The 20,151-nt window shown below is 41.8% G+C and overlaps 1 protein-coding gene across 4 annotated transcripts; it reads right to left on the reverse strand.

Moving 5' to 3' along the window:
• Positions 1-3,959: 3,959 nt before the first annotated feature.
• Positions 3,960-20,145, reverse strand: Rbak (RB associated KRAB zinc finger). 4 transcript variants are annotated; one of them, XM_052754344.1, is made up of 6 exons: positions 19,820-20,092; positions 18,637-18,695; positions 17,600-17,708; positions 9,054-9,180; positions 7,629-7,724; positions 3,960-6,693 (listed from the first exon to the last, which is right to left on the reverse strand). In XM_052754344.1, exons 4-6 carry the CDS (start codon positions 9,085-9,087, stop codon positions 4,796-4,798), a joined length of 2,028 nt encoding a protein of 675 aa, XP_052610304.1. In that variant the 5' UTR covers positions 9,088-9,180; positions 17,600-17,708; positions 18,637-18,695; positions 19,820-20,092; the 3' UTR covers positions 3,960-4,795. The 4 variants fall into 4 exon arrangements, with proteins under 4 accessions (XP_052610304.1, XP_052610303.1, XP_052610302.1 ...); XM_052754343.1 differs by lacking the exons at positions 17,600-17,708; positions 19,820-20,092 and adding an exon at positions 20,099-20,145; XM_052754342.1 differs by lacking the exon at positions 17,600-17,708.
• Between the last annotated feature and the right edge of the window lie 6 nt (positions 20,146-20,151).

Consider the following 20,151-nt stretch of genomic DNA (forward strand, 5'->3'; position numbering starts at 1 on the left):
AGCCTTGAGAGTTCTGGGATTTTTTGAAGTTTCACATTATGTCTATCTCTGGTGCATTAGTATGTGCCTCCGCATATGCTCTGTGTATGTGTGTGTTTCTGCCTGGTTGAGTAAAAGGGTATATGCATGCTTAACTAAAAATATCAGTTTTCCAAAGTGTGTTTGTCCACTAATGCATAAGTTCCTGTCACAGGGCTGGAGGGCTAGCTAGGTAATTGATAACATTTGGACAAGAACGGAGTTTGGTTCTTAGCACTTATGTGTGGAGACTCACAACTGCCTGAAATTCCAGTTCCAGGGGATTCAAAACCCTTTTCTGGCTTCTAAAGGCACCTGCACACATGTGGCACATGTACACACACACACACACACACACACACACACACACACACACACACACACACAAGCACACACATTAAAATAAATCTTTTTTAAATATTCCTATTGGATACATTCTTGCAAATACCTGATGCTTTTTGTGCCTTCCATTTTAAAATATCAATGAACAGGTTTTAAAAGTTACTGTGTATGATGTGTGAGTGTGGGCATGCATGTACCCTACAATGTATGCAGTTCAGAGGGGGACTTTTCAGGAGTTGGTTTTCTTCCTTCCACCATAGGTTTGGGTCATAGGACTTATGCAGAGTTCGGTGGTTGTGTTTTTAACCTATATCCCCTTGATTATTAATAAGCTAAAACATCTTGTCACATATATATTGCTACATAGGCATTTTTTCCTTTAGTGATGTGGATGGCCAAGTTTTTTACTCATGTTCTCCTCTTGTTGATTAGGAGGTGTTCTTTATATATTCCAGAAAAAAAAATGTGTCTCTGTGTATGTGCAGGTGAGTGCAGAGACCAGAGGTGTTAGGTCTGGAACTGGAGCTACAGGCAGTTGTGAATGCCCAAATCAGGTGCCCTTCAAGAGCATTAAGTACTCTTCAGGAATGAGCAACAACCACTCCAGCCCCCAGCCCCCACTTCCTTTAGTATAACCCAAATTAAACTTTTTGCTTTAATGTCTTTTCAATCTTGCTTGGAACATTGAAAACACAAAATCTCCCAATTTTTTTGAGGCAAGGTCTCATCATGTAGTCCTGGCTGGCCTGGGACTTGCTATGTGGATCAAAGTGATCTCCACTTGCCTCTGCCCTCAAGTGCTGGGATCACTAAGAATGGTCACCACAAATGTCCCTTCTGTTTTCATAAATTGTTATTTTACATTTCACAAACCAACTGTCTTAATTTGGTTTTCCTGGTTTTTGTTCTATTATACAGTACAACTGAGAAAGCATTAAATGGAAGTGACATCTTTTCCCCCTACTTGAGTGCCACTTGTTAAGTCAGGTGACCCACATTTCGGGGACCTGTGTATTATTCTATTCTCATGGTCAACTTACTTTTATGCCATAATTTCTGTGGCTTTCTAACAGGTCTCACCATTGATGGATAGAAATTGTTTTATTCTGTTTTGATGCAGGGTCTCACATCTTGTCACCCAAGTCTTGAAGTCATGGTACTTACTGCTACTTCTTCATCCTGAGTGCCGTGATTGAAGGTTTAAGTGACCACATTCAACATTTTTTTTAATTTTTAATTATGTGTATTATATGTGTATGTGTACACGACTGCAGGAGCCCAGGGAGTTGAGAAGAGCATGTTGCATCCCCTGGAGTTGGAGTTACAGGTGGTTGTAAGCTGTCCCATGTGGATGTTGGGAACCATGCTCAGGTCCTCTGCAAGAACAAAACACACTCGTAACTGCTGAGCCAACTCACCAGCCTCCACACTCAGCAGTTTTACAAGTGAGTTTTGGTAATTATTAACCTGTTTACTGTTCATATACACTTTAGATTCAGTTTGTCAATTTCCATTAAATAACTAAGATTTTGAGATTTCACTACTTGTGGGCTTAGGGGAAACTGACATCCCTTTGAGCTTGCATCTCCTAAAAACCACAAGATTTTCTACTGTGTGGTAAAAAAAAAAAAAATTGTTTCTACATAATTTTGTTGTTGTATAGACAAAATTCTTGAAAATGTATTTTTCCTTATGCAAACTTGAGGGTTTTTGTAAATAATATCGCTCTCAAAATAATCTATGCTTTTTGGTTTTGTTATTTTTTTTAACCCCAGGGTTATAAAATGATCTTTGACGCAAGGACCTTGCTTAATTTTCTCACTATCTATAGCTCATATATCTGAATATCCCCTGGAATGTGCTATGGGCAAGGTCATGGCAGATAAAAGTCCTACTCCTTTACTGATTTTTACTCCTTTCTTGTTTTCTTTCCCTCTTTGTTTACTCTGGCCATGTCCTTCTGTACAATGGTGCATTAAGATTACTGATAGTAGACCCTATTTTATCTGAGGAGAAACTGTCAATAGTGCAGTGTTCTGAATGGTGCTTGTAGCTGAAGTCATCCTTTGTCTAGTTAAAGAGGTTCTTCCCCATAGTTTGCTAAGATGATAAACATTTTTTTCACTTGAATTTTCTTCATGTGACTGTTAGCTTTGGGAATATTCAACCATCTCCATTCTTGGAGTAGGGAGGGTCTGATCAACATTTACAGAACAAGTATCTCCACTTGGTTTGTCCGGGTTCAGGTCATATAAAGTCTTTTTTGTTGTTTTTTGTTGTTGTTGTTGTTTTGGGAGTTTTTTGCTTGTTTGTTTTTCGAGAAAGGGTTTCTCTGTGTAGCTTTGGAGCTTTTCCTGGAACTCACTCTGTAGCCCAGGTTGGCCTTGAACTCACAGAGATCTGCCCGCCTATGTTTCCCAAGTGCTGGGATTAAAGGCATGCGCCACCACCACCTAGCACTTTCTGTAGTCTTATATATCTGTCAAACACAGCCCAAATATACTAAGTGGAAACAAATTATAATATTTGGGGGTGGACCGTACTGGGAATCGAACACAGGGCCTCATTCACGACAGGCAAGTGCCTTTCTACTGAACTATATCTTCAGCCCTTAACCCCCTAAGGTTTAAATTGCACATCATTTTATGGAGTGAAGAAATCTCACTGGGGTGTCAATCATCCTCCTGTCCAGTGATTCCACATTGTATTCACTACCTGCCCATCACTAAGCAGATATCTTAGTGACCACATTAAAATAATGCAGAACCACAGTACTTAACAGCTTGGGACTAGCTTGCTTCAAGTATTGACTAGAGGTCTTGGGACAGATCTACTGTGGGCAATGAGAGGCTCCTGCACTGGCAACCAGAAGAAAATCATGATTATTGATTTAAACTGCTTGCTCTTGACTCTCCCATGGAGAAACAGTAGGTAGCCAAACTCTTTTGGCAAAGAATAATGCCAAAAAGTACCAACCAGAAAATGTTTGCTAGAAGCATACTTTGTTCTAAAGCCCTGGGAATAGAGGACAATAAACAAAAATGACACCATATTTATACAATGTTAACACTCTTTTAGTTAAATGGACATAAGCAACCCCAAATTATGTTTGCATGTGGTGGTTTGAATAGGAATGGCCCCCATAGGCTCATTTATTTGAATCTTGGTCATTAACAAGTAGCACTTGTTTGGGGTAGGTGTGGCCTTGCTGGAGGAAGTGTGTCACTGGGGGTGAGCTTTGCGGTTTCAAATGCTCAAGCCAGGCTCAAAGTCTCTGTTCCTGCTGCCTGCAAATACAGATGTAGAACCCTTAGATACTTCGCTGGCACCTCGTCTGCCTGTGTACCACCATGCTTCCCACAATGACAACAGACTAAAACCCCAAACTGAACGCAGCCCCAATTAAATGTTTTCCTTTATAAGAATTGTCATGGTCCTGGATTGGGGAGGGGGGTGAAGAGGGGAGGGAAGGGAAGGGAAGGAGAGGAGCAAGGGGAAACTGCGGTTGGGATGTAAAATAAATGAATAAATTTAATTAATAAAAAAATTAAAAGATTTGGCTGGTCATGGTGTCTTCACAGCAATACAACACTAAGACAGTAAAGCTTATCAAAATAGTATTTTTAAAAAATTTTGCTCAATTCCAGTTGAAAAATTTTTACAAAACCACTCTACTGGTAAGCATTAACATAAAAAAAATCTGCTTGTAAATTCTAAATAGAAAAATTATGTACTTTCCTATTTTATAACATATTTCACCAATATATCCCATTGTAACACTTGGTCATTCTAATAATACCACATTTTCACAAATTATTCAAAGCCACAGTTACAAAAAAATTGCACAGAATATTAAATTGCATTTCTAAAACATCAGATGCCATATATTTAGTCACACTTATAATCAACTCTCAACTTTATAAATTCCTTTTATAAGTTTATTCAGAACAGATGACTTCTTGCATATTTTCTATAAACACCTGCTTTTACATTACAAATATGGCTTTTAGCTTGTTTCCAAAGTGTGTTACATAGTCACCTTAATGACATTTCTTAGGAAGACTCCCTGATATGTAAATACAATTTAAATCAAAAATAAATATTAAATACTTTGAAAGTTTCACTCCTGTAAAAATTATCTAGTGTCCCATGAGTTACATGGTCATGGTTTGCTTCTTGCTGAATTTCTACAGATTCTTCTCTGAAAATTCAGGTTAAAGTAGATTTTATTTTAGGACTTCTCAAAACTCACGGATGCTCTACTTATGAATCACCGGGGTGCAGCTCCGTGTAGAGCATCTATAGCATGCAAAAGGCCCTTTATTCAATTCCCAGCACCACATATATAAAAATTGGGGGGAAAATCCACCCTTGACTCCCTACTGAACTTCCAATGTTCATTATAACCAAATGTTTGGTTTTTTGAATTGAGATGTCAGAGATTTTCCACATTGAGTACATTTATATTCCCTCTTTTATGAATTCTCTGATGGCTATTGAAGGCTGATCTGTGATGGAATTTTTTCCCACATTCATTACATTGATAAGGTTTCTCTCCTGAATGAGTCCGGTAATGTACAGTGAGGTATGACTTCTGAGAAAAGACTTTCCCACATTCATTACATTCATAGGGTTTCTCTCCTGAATGGCTTCTATAGTGTACAGTGAGATTTGACATCCGAGAGAAGACTTTCCCACACTTGCTACATTCATAGGGCTTCTCTCCTGAATGGATCCGGTGATGAATAGTGAGATATGACTTCTGAGAGAAGAATTTTCCACATTCGTAACATTCATACGGCTTTTCACCTGTGTGTACTCTTTGATGTCTAAAGAGGGATGAATTATGAGAGAAGGTTTTCCCACATTCATTACAGCCAAAGGGTTTCTCTTCTGAATGACCTCTGTAATGTACAGTATAGCATGACAAATCAGAGAATGACTTTCCACATATATTACATTCATAAATTTTTTCACCTTCTGGAATGGGCTGGTGTCCATTGAAGGCTGAATTTTCAAGGAAGGTTTTCCCACACTCATTACATTCATAGTGTTTCTCTCCTAAGTCATTTGTGTGATCAGGAAGATATTGCAGCTGGGAGAACTTCCCACATTCACTACACTCATGTATTCTCTCTTCTGTATGTACCTTCCGATGCCTAATGAAAGCTGAGTTTAGATTGAAGGTTTTCCCACATTCTGTACACTCATAAGGTTTTTCTTCTAAATGGCTCCTATAGTGTATGGTGAGATATGATACCCGAGAAAAGAACTTCCCACACTCACTACACTGATAGGGCTTCTCCCCCGTGTGTGTTCTCTGGTGTGTAATGAGAGTGGACTTTCGGTAGTAGGATTTACCACACTCATTACACTTATAAAGCTTCTCTCCTGTGTGTGTTCTCTGATGGTCATTGAGGGCAGACTTTCGGGAGAAGGATTTCCCACATTCATTACATGGATAGGGCCTCTCCCCAGAATGATTTCTCTGGTGTAAAGTGAGGTGTGTCTTTTGGCAGAACGTTTTCCCACACTCACTACATTCATAGGGCTTTTCTCCTGAATGAGTTCTCAGATGTTGTGTGAGATGTAACTTCTGACAGAAGGTTTTCCCACATTCATTACACTTATAAGGTTTTTCCTCTAAGTGTGATCTCCGATGTACAGTGAGGGTTCCCTTTTGACTAAAGGACTTTCCGCACACATTACATGCATATGGTTTCTCTCCTGTATGAGCTCTCTGATGTATGATGAATTTGGACTTTTTACAAAAGGATTTCCCACACTGCGTACATTCGAAGGGCTTCATTTCCATTTGTGATCTCTGGTAAGGATTGAAATCTGACATCTGAATGAAGTCTGGTCCGGAATCATCCCATTCATAGGGCTTCTCCCCCATATAAGCTCTCTCATGAGCCAAGAAAACAGTTTCACTGTCTAAGGCTTCCATGCACCCATAATCAAAGGGTTTCTCCAAAATGGTAATTTTCTGCAGAATACTTTCATCATGTTGAGAAGAAGTATCCCCATTTTGATTAAAGTCATCCGCTTTCTCTCTGTATGTTCCCCCACAATCAATACACTTGTTGGGCTTCTCTACTGCATACCTTCCATCACTACTAATTAATTCTGAAATAGATTCCAAAGTCTTCCCACAGGAGACACAACTGTGAGCTGCTGTGCTTGAAGAAATGAGGTGTGGTTCTAGGTTATACGTTGTATCAAATGCATCCCCCTTCTCTGGTCTTTGGCTATTGAGATCATCAGCTTGCCTCATATGTTTGTCTTCATTTTCTTGTGTTTTCTCTATGGCGTCCTCAACTTTACTGATTTCTGAAAAGGAGTAAGATTGAACTAATGTTATCAACATGAATAAACAAGCTACAGAGGGGGTGGTACCTAAATGTCATATCAGTGGACAATTTATGAGTAAAAATTATTATGAATGCATAAGTCTCCTTTTCCTTTGATTATAATATGTAATATATGTAGGGGGAATAAGAAGTGGGAAGAGAGTAAATTTACACTGAAAACAAGCACCTTAGTTACTTTACAAATATTGTCTTTACAACTTTGACAGAACAAATGAAAATGACCTAAGAAATGAGGAGCAGAAAACACAGTTACTCAAAGGATGTTACACTTAAACACAAGTGGGAGGACTCACAGCAAGGGGAAACAGGGGAAAAAATTTGGGGGCATATCTGAGAAAGAAATGTTCTAATATGGCCTATGTTTGGGAGAAATAGATTCTCATTCATATCAAATGGCAATACATCACCACACAGGAGATTATGCCTTAGACACTTCTGAAATCTTTGCTTTTGTTTTTGTTTTTGTTTGAAAAGTTTAAGGCTGGCCTTAAACTTTCAGCAATTCTCCTGAATTTCCTGGAGTTCTGAGACTACGAACCTGAGCCACTATGCCCATTGAAATCTTTGCCTTTCTCTCCAGCACATAATGTAAAATCATTCTGAAAGTTCCATTTTCCTCCCACTTAAAGAGAATCCCACAACCAGGGCTTGAAGAGTTTGTGACACAAAGTAAATGCTCACTACATTCAACCTTTAATTTCCTTTCAATGTCGAAACTTAAATTTGCCCACACCAGTTATGGCCCCCATCGTATTTCCTTTTCTTAATTCCAAATACAAATAAATCCCCATATATCTGGATTTCACCTGATATAAAGCATCAAGTTTCAAAAGCTTCTCCAACAATGTTAATTAGAATGACCACTTTTTAAAATTTCACCCTCTATTCACTTACTCAAATGACTCTGAACATGGCGGTCACCTTCTACCAACCATGGTTCTTCTCCCTGCTCCAACTTAATAATCACATTTGGCTTGGTAACATCATACCCTGTTAACAAGAAAAGGAGAAAGGTTGGGACTAATTGTTTGGCTGCAGAATCACTGTGGTACAGTGTAGTGAGTAGCCATTCCAGCTTTGATCTGGAAGTTCCAACCCCCATTGAGGCTTTGGTAACTGTCACGCCTACAAGGCGGGGCCAAGAGAGGACCCTGAAGACCCGAGATCCGGATGCACCGGCTCTCTTGGTTCCTGGACCCTGGACACTGGAGGTAGACCAAGCAGAGTTCTCCAGAGAACACCACCGGACTGAGCCACGCCTTTCCCAGACTCTGTAAACTATCCATTCACTTGTAAGTTACCCCACAAAATAAACCTCCCTTTTAACTACATGGAGTGGCCTTAATAATTTCACCAATAGTACAGTGTGGTGATATTGTATTCCCCAAAATATTGTGCACCCTAATAAACTTATCTGGGGTCAGAGAACAGAACAGCCACTAGATATAGAGGCCAGAAAATGGTGGCACACACACCTTTAATCCTATCACTTGGGAGGCAGAGATCCATCCGGATCTCTGTGAGTTTAAAGTCACACTGGAAACAGCCAGGCATGGTGACTCATGCCTTTAATCCCAGGAAGTGAGCCTTTAATCCCAGAAAGCAGAAAGGTATATAAGGCGTGAAAACAAGGAACTGCGCTGGTTAAGCTTTTAGGCTTTTGAGTAGCGGTTCAGCTGAGACCCATTCAGATGAGAACTCAGAGGCTTCCAGTCTAAGGAAACAGGATAAGCTGAGGAACTGGCAAGGTGAGGTAGCTGTGGCTTGTTCTGCTTCTCTGATCTTCAGCGTTCACCCCAGTACCTGGCTCCAGGTTTGTTCTTACGAATAAGACCATTTAAGATTCCTGCTACAGTACAGGAAGCTGTGCCACAAGTTACATAACACTCCTCCCTTTTTTTTTTTTTTTTTTTTTGGTTTTTCGAGACAGGGTTTCTCTGTGTAGCTTTGCGCCTTTCCTGGAACTCGCTTTGGAGACCAGGCTGGCCTCGAACTCACAGAGATCCGCCTGGCTCTGCCTCCCGAGTGCTGGGATTAAAGGCGTGCGCCACCACCGCCCGGCTTTTTTTTTTTTTTTTAACCAATTAAAAACAGAATCTTTTGTATGTAGGGATGTAGCTAAGAGAGAGAGCACTTGCCTAACATGTAGGAGCTCTGGGTTCAATATCCAGTACCATAAGGGGAAAAAAAAAGTCGACTCTTTCAACGGAGCATTAAAGACAGACTTCATGTCTACCAGAAGGACTTGGGAGCATTTGTTCCTTTACACTAAAGACAAATCATTGAATTCATAATATCTAGAAAGCAGCTGGTCCTCACCCACAGAGATGAGGTTGCTGTAGTTCTCCAGCATCACATCCCTGTATGTTGTCTTCTCCTCAGAGCCCAGCTGCTGCCACTCATCCTGGGTGAAGGCCACAGCCACATCTTTGAATGACACCAGCCCCTGCAATGGCATGCTCAGAATTAGGAGAGAAATAAAAGGCACAGGCAGAACAAGCTTTTCCCAAGCAACTGGTACAGTTAACCACGAACATTCTATATCTTCACGTTACAGAGCCTGGTTACAAACCGTATTGCAAACGTGCTGTCTTGGGAAACAAAAGCAAAAACAAAACTCTAATGGAACAGTTAACTATCAACTTGAGATCATCTAGAACCACCTGGGAAAGGCAGGAGCAATAAGGGATTGTCTAATTAGGCTGGCGGGGTGGGGGGGGGGGGGGGGGGGGGGGGGGGGGGGGGGGGGGGGCATGTCTTTATTATGTTAACTGAAGTGGGAAGACCTGTCCACGATGGGCGGCCTCACTCCTTGAGACAGAGATCCTACGTTCTGTAAGAGTGGAGAAAGCAAGCTGAGCACTAGCAAGCATGCATTAAGTCAGTGCTCTTTGCTCTAGACTGTAAATGTAACATGACCAGCGGCTTAACATTTCTGCTGCCTTGACTTCCCCAGGATTATGGATCACAACCTGGAATCTTGAGCCAAATAAACCTTTCTCTCTCAGGTTGCCTCTCTCAGGGTATTTTAACACAGCTAATGAAATGAAACTGAGTCACCTACAACAGTTCAGTTCCCATTTTTTAATTAGATTGTGTAATTAAAGAGAGAGGCTATAAAATATGTAAAACAGCTGGGTGGTGGCAGCATACATCTTTAATCCCAGCACTGCAGAGGCTAAGATAGGTGAATCTCTGTGAGACTGAGGCTAGCCTGATCTACAGAGCTAGTTCCAGGACAGCCAGGGCTATGCAATGAAATCCTGTCTTGAAAAGTAAACAAGCAAACAAAAACTTATTTTAGTATGTGCATGGCAGCAAGTGTGGGGGTGGGGGAGCAGAAAACTGGCAGGCAGGTCTCTCCTTCCACCATGTGGGTTCTGGGGATGAAACTCAAGTTGTAGGTTTGATGGACTGGGCCTTTTACTCACCAAGTCATCTTGCCAGCCCTGGGTTTCAGCTCTTTGTTTTTTGCATATTTTATTTGCATAGCCAACCGTATCAACTATTCACACACTTGAGTTTATTTCAAGTTTCACTGCAAACATTTCTTTCTTGCAGCAATTCATAACATTTAAAAAAAAAAAAAAGGATCAATGCCCAAAGGTGTTACTAGAGTGAGATATACAAGGAAAAGAAGGGGTTAAGAAAAGGGATAGACTAAACAGCATCAATATGTAAAGGCTGAACAGAAAAGTGAGTGGAAAGATACAAAGAAGGTATTTTCCTAAGGATAGCTTATGACAATGAGGGTCAGTTCTAAATTAGGAGTAAGCCAATCAAACGTGATTATCTTCCCGATTCAAAAACCAAAGTCCAGAGGCTAGAGTGAGGGCTCAGTAATTAAGAGTGCTTATTGCTCTTGCAGAAGACTGGAGTTCAGGTCCCAGCACCCGTGTTTGACAGGTCTAGAGAGCTGACACTTTCTTCTGGCCTCTGTGAGCTCCTTCATGCACACCGTACACATAAACACACACATGTAACACGAATTTTAAACGGTCTTAGTAATAAAAAAAAAAACTCAGTGCCAGCTGTTAGGGTAAATTCTGAAAGACCAGAGAGATAGAACAAGCCACAGCTAACCTCACCTCACCAACTTCTCAGCTGATCCTCTTTCCTCAAACTGGGAGCCTCTGAGTCCTCATCCGAATGGATCTCAGCTGAACTGCTGCTAAAAGCCTCTAGTTCCTGGTCCTCATGCCTTTACATACCTTTCTGCTTTCTGCCATCACTTCCTGGGATTAAAGGTGTGTGTCACCATGCCTAGTTGTTTCCAGTGTGGCCTTGAACTCACAGAGATCCAGATGGATCTCTGCCTCCCAAGTGATAGGATTAAAGGTGTGTGTACCACCATTTTCTAGCCTCTATATCTATCTAGTGGCTGTTCTGTTCTCTGACCACAGATAAGTTTATTAGGGTGCACAACATATTGGGAGACACAATTATCACCACACACACACAAAAAAAAAATTATAAATGCATGTATTTTTAAAAAGAAACAGAAAACACATTCCATTCTTCTAAGAGCACTGGTATCCAGGTCCCAGCCACAGGAATGTCCCTGTGGTACCTTTTAGGTACAAAGAAGAGTTCTGGACAAGAGAAGCCAGAGTCATGGGCCATGCAACTTTATATAGGGGCCATTGGTCTGCAGCCAAAACAAATGGCACTCTCTCCAGCAGAGACCTTGTAGAGTCCCATCATGGGGACCAAGGAGCAACTGGTTGCCTGAGAAGTAAACCACAGAACTCCCTGGACAGCTGTGTGATATGGCTTCAGGGACAGGGCAGTCAGGACTGCCGAATCTGACTAGAAGCCGGTGGCTTTGGCAGTGCAGCCAGAGACAGCAGAGGACACCAGATTTCAGACCTCCATCACTATATAACCATACATCAAAACATAACTATTCAAAGAGAACATTTCTATGTGAAGTAATGATAATTTATCTGTATGGGATTATTAAGAATAGAGATCCAATCCAAGACTGTATCAGACAAAACAGGATATACATTCAACACTCTCCACAGTGGACAGGCTTTTTGTTTCCCTAAATGAAAACTTAGAAAGCCATTTCAGTGTGAATTAATTTGAACAAATTAATCTCCTCTGTGAACTCACCACCTCTACAAAATAACCCAATACACATTTAATTAGGTGTGATGGTTAATCTCAGTGGTCATCTGATGAGACCCTGAATCACAGGAGAGACAGGCCTCTAGTCATTCCTATGGGGATTATCTTGATTAGGTTAAAGAGGCAGGAAGGCCTGCCCACCACATGTGGCTTCATTCCCTTGGCTTAGATCTTGGACTGTACAAATAGAACAAAGTGGGCTGAGCACAAGCATTCTTTGCTTCCTGCTTTTTGACAGTGGATACAAAATGACCATCTGCTGCTGACTTCCCTGCTGGGATGGACTGTAACCTGGAACTGTGAGCTAAAATAAACCCCATCTCTCTTAAACGTTCTCATTGGAGTAATTTTTAAAGATGTCATTACTTTATATGTATGAATGCTTTCCCTGTATGTATGTATGTATGTACACATCTGCATCATGCCTGTGGCAAGAAGAAGGTATTGGCTGCAGTTGTGGTTACAGGTGGTTGTGAGCCACCATGGGGTGCTGGGATCAACCTTGAATCCTCTGGAAGAACAGCCAATGTTAACTGCTCAGCCATCTCTCTAGCCGTGTCACAGCAGCAGGAAAGGTGACTACACCATTAGGTAGCCTCCCTATTTACATACGTCCAGACTCTATAGCCATCACCCCTGTAAAGAGGTGAGTCAAGCCAGTAGCACCAGAGTCCGTTCACATTAGCTGTTAATAATTTCTCTTTCCTTGCCTAGAACGGAGAATCTAGACTCAATTTCCAGGACCTCAAAGAAGAAAATTTCTCCCACAAATTTAAACAAAATATTAAGAATCATCAGCTAGCTGGGCAGTGGTAGTACACACCTTTAATTCCAGCACTCAGGAGGCAGAGGCTGGGGGATCTCTGTGAGCTCAAAGATAGCCTGGTCTACAGAGAGAATTCCAGGAAAGCTGAGGCTACATAAAGTAACCCTGTCTGGAAAAAACTCAAACCAAACCAAAGAATCATCAGCTAAGGAAAACAGCATAAGCAAAAAGACAGGCATGAAGACAAACAACTCAACACTAACAAAACTAAGTTTATACATAAAAAGAACTTAATTTCTGTCGTATGTGTCTGTGTTTTGCTGGCATGTATGCCTGTACACCATATGCATGCCTAGTCCCCACAGAGGCCAGATGAAAGTATAGAATCCCATGGGACTGGAGTCACAGAAAGTTGCCATGTGGGTGCTGGGACTTGAACCCAGGTCCTCTGGAAGAGAAACAAGTGCTCTTAACCACTGAACCATCTCTCCAGTTCAGAGAAATTAAATTTTACCTCTTGATTTGTGTTTTAAAAGTATTGTGTATGTGTGCACACTTAAGCCTTGGCACATGTGTGGAGGCCAGTGTACAACTTTGTGGAGTATGTCCTTTGCTTCCACCGTAACATGGGTTCTGAAGACCAAACTCATGTCCTTGGGCATTTGTGGAAAGCACTTTTATCAGCTGGGCCATCTTGCTGGCCTGATTTCTATTTTGTTTTTTAATAACTTAAGATATTGCTTCCATAAAGTAAGAGTGTATTGCTAAGAAATAGGTATTAGAAACTATTTAGAACTTAAGAGACTAAATTGTTGAACTGGTTTTTAAATCTTCAAGAAAAGCATGAGGATAGCACATTACTGTAACACAGCTCAGAAGAAAACCCTTTGCCTTCCCCAAATGGTCATAATTTACCTTTAGAGGAGTAATCCAGGACAGGAAAATCTAGTCCTATTTGCAGATGATATGAAAATTCAGAGAACTGATAATGAAAACCAACTCCATAAAATAACTGTAAAGTAACAGGATATAAAATTAACACACAGAATTAGGAGTGGTGTGCACATCTGTAATCTCAGCACTTAGGAGATGGAGAAAGGAGGTTCTTAATTCAAGGCAAGGGATTCTATTCCACAAAACAAGAAAAATAATGGGCATGGTGACACACACCTATAATCATGGCACCTTGGAAGCTGAGGCAGAAAAATCATGAGTTCAAGGTCCACCTGAGATACTTGGGAGGGTTGTGTTTCAACAGGAGTGTGTGTGTTTGTGTTCAGTGTTAAGAGTACTTGCCTAGCACAGTATGGCTCTGGGTTAAAGCTCCAGTCCTGGTGGGCAGTTACTTGGGGGCAATAATACTACCAGATTACAAATGTAGACTCATGGTTTAAACCGTTTGGCAGGGCTGGGGTCTATGTCAGTAGAATGTGTGCTTGGCATCTTAGAAGGCCCAAGTTCAAAGCCCAAGAATCAAAGATTTAAAGTTTAGTACTGATACATGGATAAAGAGAAGTAAAATAGAAAATGTCTTAGTTTGCATCTCGGCTGGTGTGATAAAACACTGATCAAAAGCAACTTGAAGAAGAAAGGGTTAATTTGGCTTAGGGGCTACAGAAGAGGAAAGGGTTAATTTGGCTTAGGGGTTACAGAAGAGGAAAGGGTTTATTTGGCTTAGGGGTTACAGAAGAGGAAAGGGTTTATTTGGCTTAGGGGTTACAGAGAGGAAAGGGTTTATTTGGCTTAGGGGTTACAGAAGAGGAAAGGGTTAATTTGGCTTAGGGGTTACAGAAGAAGAAAGGGTTAATTTGACTTAGGAGTTACGTAAGAGGAAAGGGTTTATTCTGGTTTACAGAAAAGGAAATGGTTAATTTATTTGGCTTAGGGGTTACAGAAGAGGAAAGGGTTAATTTGGCTTAAGGGTTACAGAGCATCAAAAAAAACCAAGGCAGAAACTCAAGGCAGGAAGTGGAGTTTCATTATTTTATAATGAGGATGTCATATCAACCCATAGATTTTTTTTTTTGCAGAATGGAGATTAAAGCCAGGGCCTTGCACATGCCAGGCAAATGCACTACCACCAAACTACATTTTTTGCATAACTGACTTGTAAGAAACAGTGCTATAGCTTGGGAGTGTTCTAAGTGGTCTACAATTTATGATTAAAGTCTTAATCCCCAGGATGACACTGGGGAGGTGGTGGGACCTTCAATAGGTAGCACACAGACAGCTCCTTAGACTGTTGGAGGTGTGTGACCTAAGTGGCAACTGTGGAGACCAATCTCTCTGTCTCCTCTTCCTATCTGGCCACAGATACCCTTGTCACATGCTCCATGATGTAACACAGCTTAGAACTGACTGCAGTCAGTGCTGTCTGTTCCCATGGACCTCCAAAACCAGGAGCAAAACAATAGTTTTCTCTGTAAGTTTTCTGGCTCTGGTATTTCATTGTAAGAGTAGGAGATAACTGTTTGAACAAGGACAAAGCCATCCCAAGCCTTTGGCCAGCACAGAATGAACATCCACTAAATCAGTAATCTAAATGTAAAAACAAGTGAAGCCAAATAGGAAAAAATAAAAGGAGATCTTTGTAACTTTCCAAAAATGACTTAAAATGTGGATATGAGGACTTCCACTCCCTGCAGTGACAGGTGACAGGAACAGGAGGTATCCGCCAATGTGCAAGTGTCCAGACACATGCAGTTTTCTGCTGTGCTATGTCAACTGTGAGAGGGAAGTGAGAGCTGCACTTTTGTCTCTTTCTCCACAGTTCTGTCAGGTATTGCTTCCGGTGTTTTATTAGGCACAAAAATACTTAGGATTGTTAGGTCTACCTACAATTCTATGTATGAGACTCTATGTTGTGGAATATTTAACTATGTAAAGATGTGTTACACTTGTTTCTGCTGCATTTGTTTAATTATGAAACGATGTGTTGCTGTTTCACTTTGCCTGCCTAAGGCACCTGATTGGTCTAATAAAAAGTTGAACAGCCAATAACTAGGCAGAAGAGGGATAGGCGGGGCTGGTGGCCAGAGAGAATAAGTAGGAGGAGAAATCTAGGCTTGAGAAGGAGACAGAAGGAGGAGGAGAGAACAAGGGAGGAAGAGAGGGAGACACCCAGGACCAGCCAGGCAGCTGCCAGCTAGCAGTCAGAGTAGGAAGCACAGAAAGGTAAAAAGCCCTGAGGCAAAGCGTAAATAAAAAGAAACAGATTAAAATAAGAGCTAAGCTAAGGCCAAGCATTCATAACGAATATTAAATCTCAGTGTCATGATTTGGAAGCTGGTTGGTGGCCCAAAAGAAAAAGCCTGGACAACTCTAAAATTCTATGTATGAGATTCTACAATTCTATGTGTGAGACTATGATTCTATGTATGTCTCCACAATTCTATATATAAGACCCTGATTCTATGGATAAGACTCTGATTCTGTGTATGACTCTATAATTCTATGGATAAGACTCGCAGTTGGATCCCCTAAAAAAAAGACCAAATGCAATCTCCAAGCACTTGTAACATTCTCTAGATTAAGCCATCACTTTGTCACTGTTTGGGTTTGTTTCTTTGTTTGTTTGTTTCTTTGTTTTACATCTGGTGCTGTCGGGTGTATACTGTCTATTATTTCAGAAGCCATTCCGGCTCTCTCTTGAGGAAGGCTGGCATGGCAGGCTAGTGAGATGGCTCAGTGGGGAAGAGCACTTGCCACACAGCCTGATGATCCGGGGTCCAACCCCAGAATCCCTACAGAGGGAGAAAACTGACTTCTGCAAGTTGTTCTCTGACCTTTACATGTATGTGGTACATACTGCCCCCCAACACATGTAGGCACATACAAAATATATTTTAAAAAGTTGTTTAAAAATAAGAATTGGGGCCGGGCGGTGGTGGCGCACACCTTGAATCCCAGCACTCGGGAGGCAGAGGCAGGCCTGGGCTACAGAGTGAGTTCCAGGAAAGACACCAAAGCTACACAGAGAAACCCTGTCTCGAAAAACAAAAGGGAAAAAAAAGAATTGGTACCTTAGAGCAAAAGGAAAGCAAGATTTCTTTGTATAATTCATTTCTTTGCAACTTTTCTATGAATCTGAAATTACTTCAAAATAAAATGTTGAATAACAACAAACAAATGCTTGTTTAAGAATATTTAAGAAGTGTTTGCAAAGAACTCAAAAACCAACTTAAAGGGATTATCTGGGCTCCAAGCTCAAGATTTAACTATCAAGGTCAATCACACATCAATGAGATATTTGAGACATTTTTAAACCCATAGGCTCAAAACAAAAACAGAAAACATGCTGCTCAGAAGCCCACTGAATAGTTCTAATCTGTCTTCTTACAGGAACTGTGTAGCCTAAATAGGGAGTTTACTTTCACAAAGGTATTCTAGCTTATAAATGAAGAAGAAATGGTACAATGGGTGGGCTACCATTCCTCCTTCCCTAAGAACTCTGTAGTCTGTGACAATAGCCATCACTTCATAGCTGCTAATCTCACAACAACTGAGACAGGAACATAACAGAGGTTTCTAGAAGGAAACACACAAATTTCATGTACAACAATTTTGATGTCAGTGTTGTCAAACTGGTAGAATCCAGAGCCACCCAGGAGATGGGCCTATTGGGATTGTCTTGATTACATTAGTTGAGGTGGAAGAACCTACTGCTGTGGATGTCACCATTCCCTGGCTGGGTCCTGGACTATGGAAACAGACAAAGGCCGTGCAGCAGCATGCTTTCCTCTTTCCGTCCTGACTTCAGACAAGATATTAATTATCAGCTCCCTTAAATTAAACTCCCGCTGCCTCCCCCACCATGGTGGACTGTACTCTATAACTGTGAACCCAAACAAAACCTTTCTCCCATAAGTTGCATTTGCCAAGGTAGTTTTTCAACATGCAAACAGAAAAGTAACTATGACAATGGTCTTGCCAAAACAACGGACAAGCCAGGTATAGTAGTGCATACCTGTGATCCCACTCAGATGTGGAGGCAGGAAGATCAGGAGTTCATCAGAATCAAGGGCATTCTCAGGCTACAACAGTATTCTGGAGGCCAGCCAGAGCTACATGAGGCCCTGTCTCAAAACGACAACAAAAAAAATGAATGAACATACTCGGATTAATCTTTCTGAGCAAACTACCAATTTCACAAGGCATGCAAGGAATTTTTTAAACTACTTAAGAGGTAAAACAATGGCAACAGATTCCAAACCGTGAAACAACAAATAAACAACCCAGTTTCTTGCGGGAGGGGGGACAGAAAAAAATTAAAACCATAAGAGGCAATTTGTTTGTTTGTTTTTTCGAGACAAAGTTTCTCTGTTTAACAGTCCTGGCTGTCCTGGAACTCACTCTGTAGACTAAGCTGGCCTCAAACACACAGAGATCCACCTGCCTCTGCCTCATGAGTGCTGGGATTAAAGGCATGCACCACCACTGCCCAGCTCATAAGAGGCATTTTAAAGAACCATTATTAAAAGATTTTGATCAAACTACTACAACATATTGTCTGGATTTTTACTCCTGGGATTTAAAAAGTAAAGATGGAAATATATCCCATTGGCTTATGACATTCTGGTCCCTGGGAAAATGTTATGCAACAAGTTCTTAGGCAGCTGGACCTCTGCTTACAGACCCAACAAAGAGAACACAGGACTCAAAGGTTGTTATTAGGAATGCTATTAACAGTCATACCAACTTGAATAAAGAAAATTTCCCAAGTCCTAGGAAATCTGTACTATCCATAAGCAAAAAAATTGGCATTTCCCAATAGTAGTTGCAGGTGATGTAATGGATACTATTTTTCTTTCCCTAATATTGTCAAGTAACTTTATTAGCCAAAAATTATCACACTGCCTACACAACAGACCATGACAGTCTGCCACTCAGGCTATATTATAATCACCTTTATTCCTCCTCTATCATTTTAAAGAACAGTCCTTTGCAAGTCTCCCAAAACATATTACAAAGGAGAGAAAAACATTTACAAAAGGGAAAACTCACCTTTGACCGGCTCATTTTCTGCTGCTCTTGGGAAAGTGCAGACACAGCTGATGGCAGACCTGTAGAAGAAAAAGGTCACTGAAATTCGGCATTAACTGGTCTACACAGCAACACATCTCTTGCCTGGGAACCACCAAGTGAAATCACAGTCTACAAACACTTTGGAGAGGTAACAAGGGTGACAGGAAGGAACCACACACGTAACTCCCCAACAGGTAGCAGTTGGATGGGCTACACTTTCTTTCTTTAAAGCAGAGTTTCTCTGTGTAGCCCTGGCTGTCCTGGAACTTGATCTGTAGACAAGGGTGGCCTTGAACTCAGAGATCCACCTACCTCTGCCTCCTGGGTGCTGGGATTAAAGGTGTAAACCACCACTGCCTGGCTACACTTTCAATGATGAACTCAACACTGCTTCTGGCCTTAGATGTAAAGGTGCAAAAAGGTTACTTATTTTGTTATTTCACATTCAAATTGGTGAAAATATGTCATGTGAATAAAGAATCTGAGTTTTATACATTTGGGATTAATGTTCCATGAGGTGGCATACATGTAATTCCAGCTGGAGGCTGAAACAGGAGGATCACCGAGTTCCAGAACAACTTGGACAACACAGGGAGTCCACGTCTCAAAAAATAAAAACGGAAAAAAGAAAAATGGTCCAGATAGGCAGACGTTGTACTAACAGTAATAAAGCATGGTTTGTTTTCAAACTATTCAACTAAACTGATGCGCATTTTTAAAAGGAATACGAGAGAAACTGGAAAACAATGGCACTCTTATCCACAAACCCCTGCACGACCTTGGTTAAGTCTCACACCGTCGCAGACTCAGTGTTCCTCCACGAACAGAGGCAAAATCAGACTTCCTGCACTACACCGTTATGATGCCACAAGGGTGGTCAAAGCGCTACAAAGGTAGGAACTAGCAGACGGTGCTGAGTGACACCGTGGGAACCTGGAACCGCCGACCCTTCAAGTGCCTGCACACCTCGTCCTTGGACGGTCCATGCACCCCAAAGCGATGAGGCTGCTCTGCTGTCAGCCCGACCATCGCGACACTCCCGGGCTCCGCAAGCTGGAGACAGCGGGGAACCCAGGTTCACGTAGATCGGTAGGACCTCGGCGAGCGACCAGCCAGGCCCAGCCCCCCTCCCGCGGCCCCGATCTGAGCCCACGGGCCTCACCAAGCAGACGGTCCCGCCGCCCCTGTCCTCCCAGCTCTCGGCCTCCGCGACGCGCTCCAGCTAGGCCTGCCCAGACCGCACAGCTGCGCTTGCCGGCTGCAGACCGGGAAGCTCTGGCCTCGGCCCCACAGGCTCAGCGACTCCAACTTGGCGAACGCAAAAGCTGCGGGAGGGAAGTTAGCCTCCACCCGGGACCAGCAGGGAGTCAGGGCGGCGCAGGGGCGGTGAGCAGGTACGAGCAACGCGCATAGGCCGAGACGCGCATGTGCAGCATCTTACGGGAAGTCGGAGTTCCGAGGCCCTCCTTTCTCCCCAGGAGTTGCGCAGAAACT

Source organism: Peromyscus californicus, unplaced genomic scaffold, assembly GCF_007827085.1.
Source record: "Peromyscus californicus insignis strain IS unplaced genomic scaffold, ASM782708v3 Scaffold_2__1_contigs__length_46816999, whole genome shotgun sequence".
Taxonomy (NCBI): Eukaryota; Metazoa; Chordata; class Mammalia; order Rodentia; family Cricetidae; genus Peromyscus; species Peromyscus californicus.

Bases quoted from the DNA above. Each gene is read 5' to 3' on its own strand.
- Rbak (XM_052754343.1), bottom strand. The intron at 7,725-9,053 runs GTGAGGACCAGC...TCTTGTTAACAG, and splicing joins CAGCAACCTCATCTCTGTGG to GGTATGATGTTACCAAGCCA. The intron at 6,694-7,628 runs GTAAGTGAATAG...ACTCCTTTTCAG, and splicing joins CCATGTTCAGAGTCATTTGA to AAATCAGTAAAGTTGAGGAC.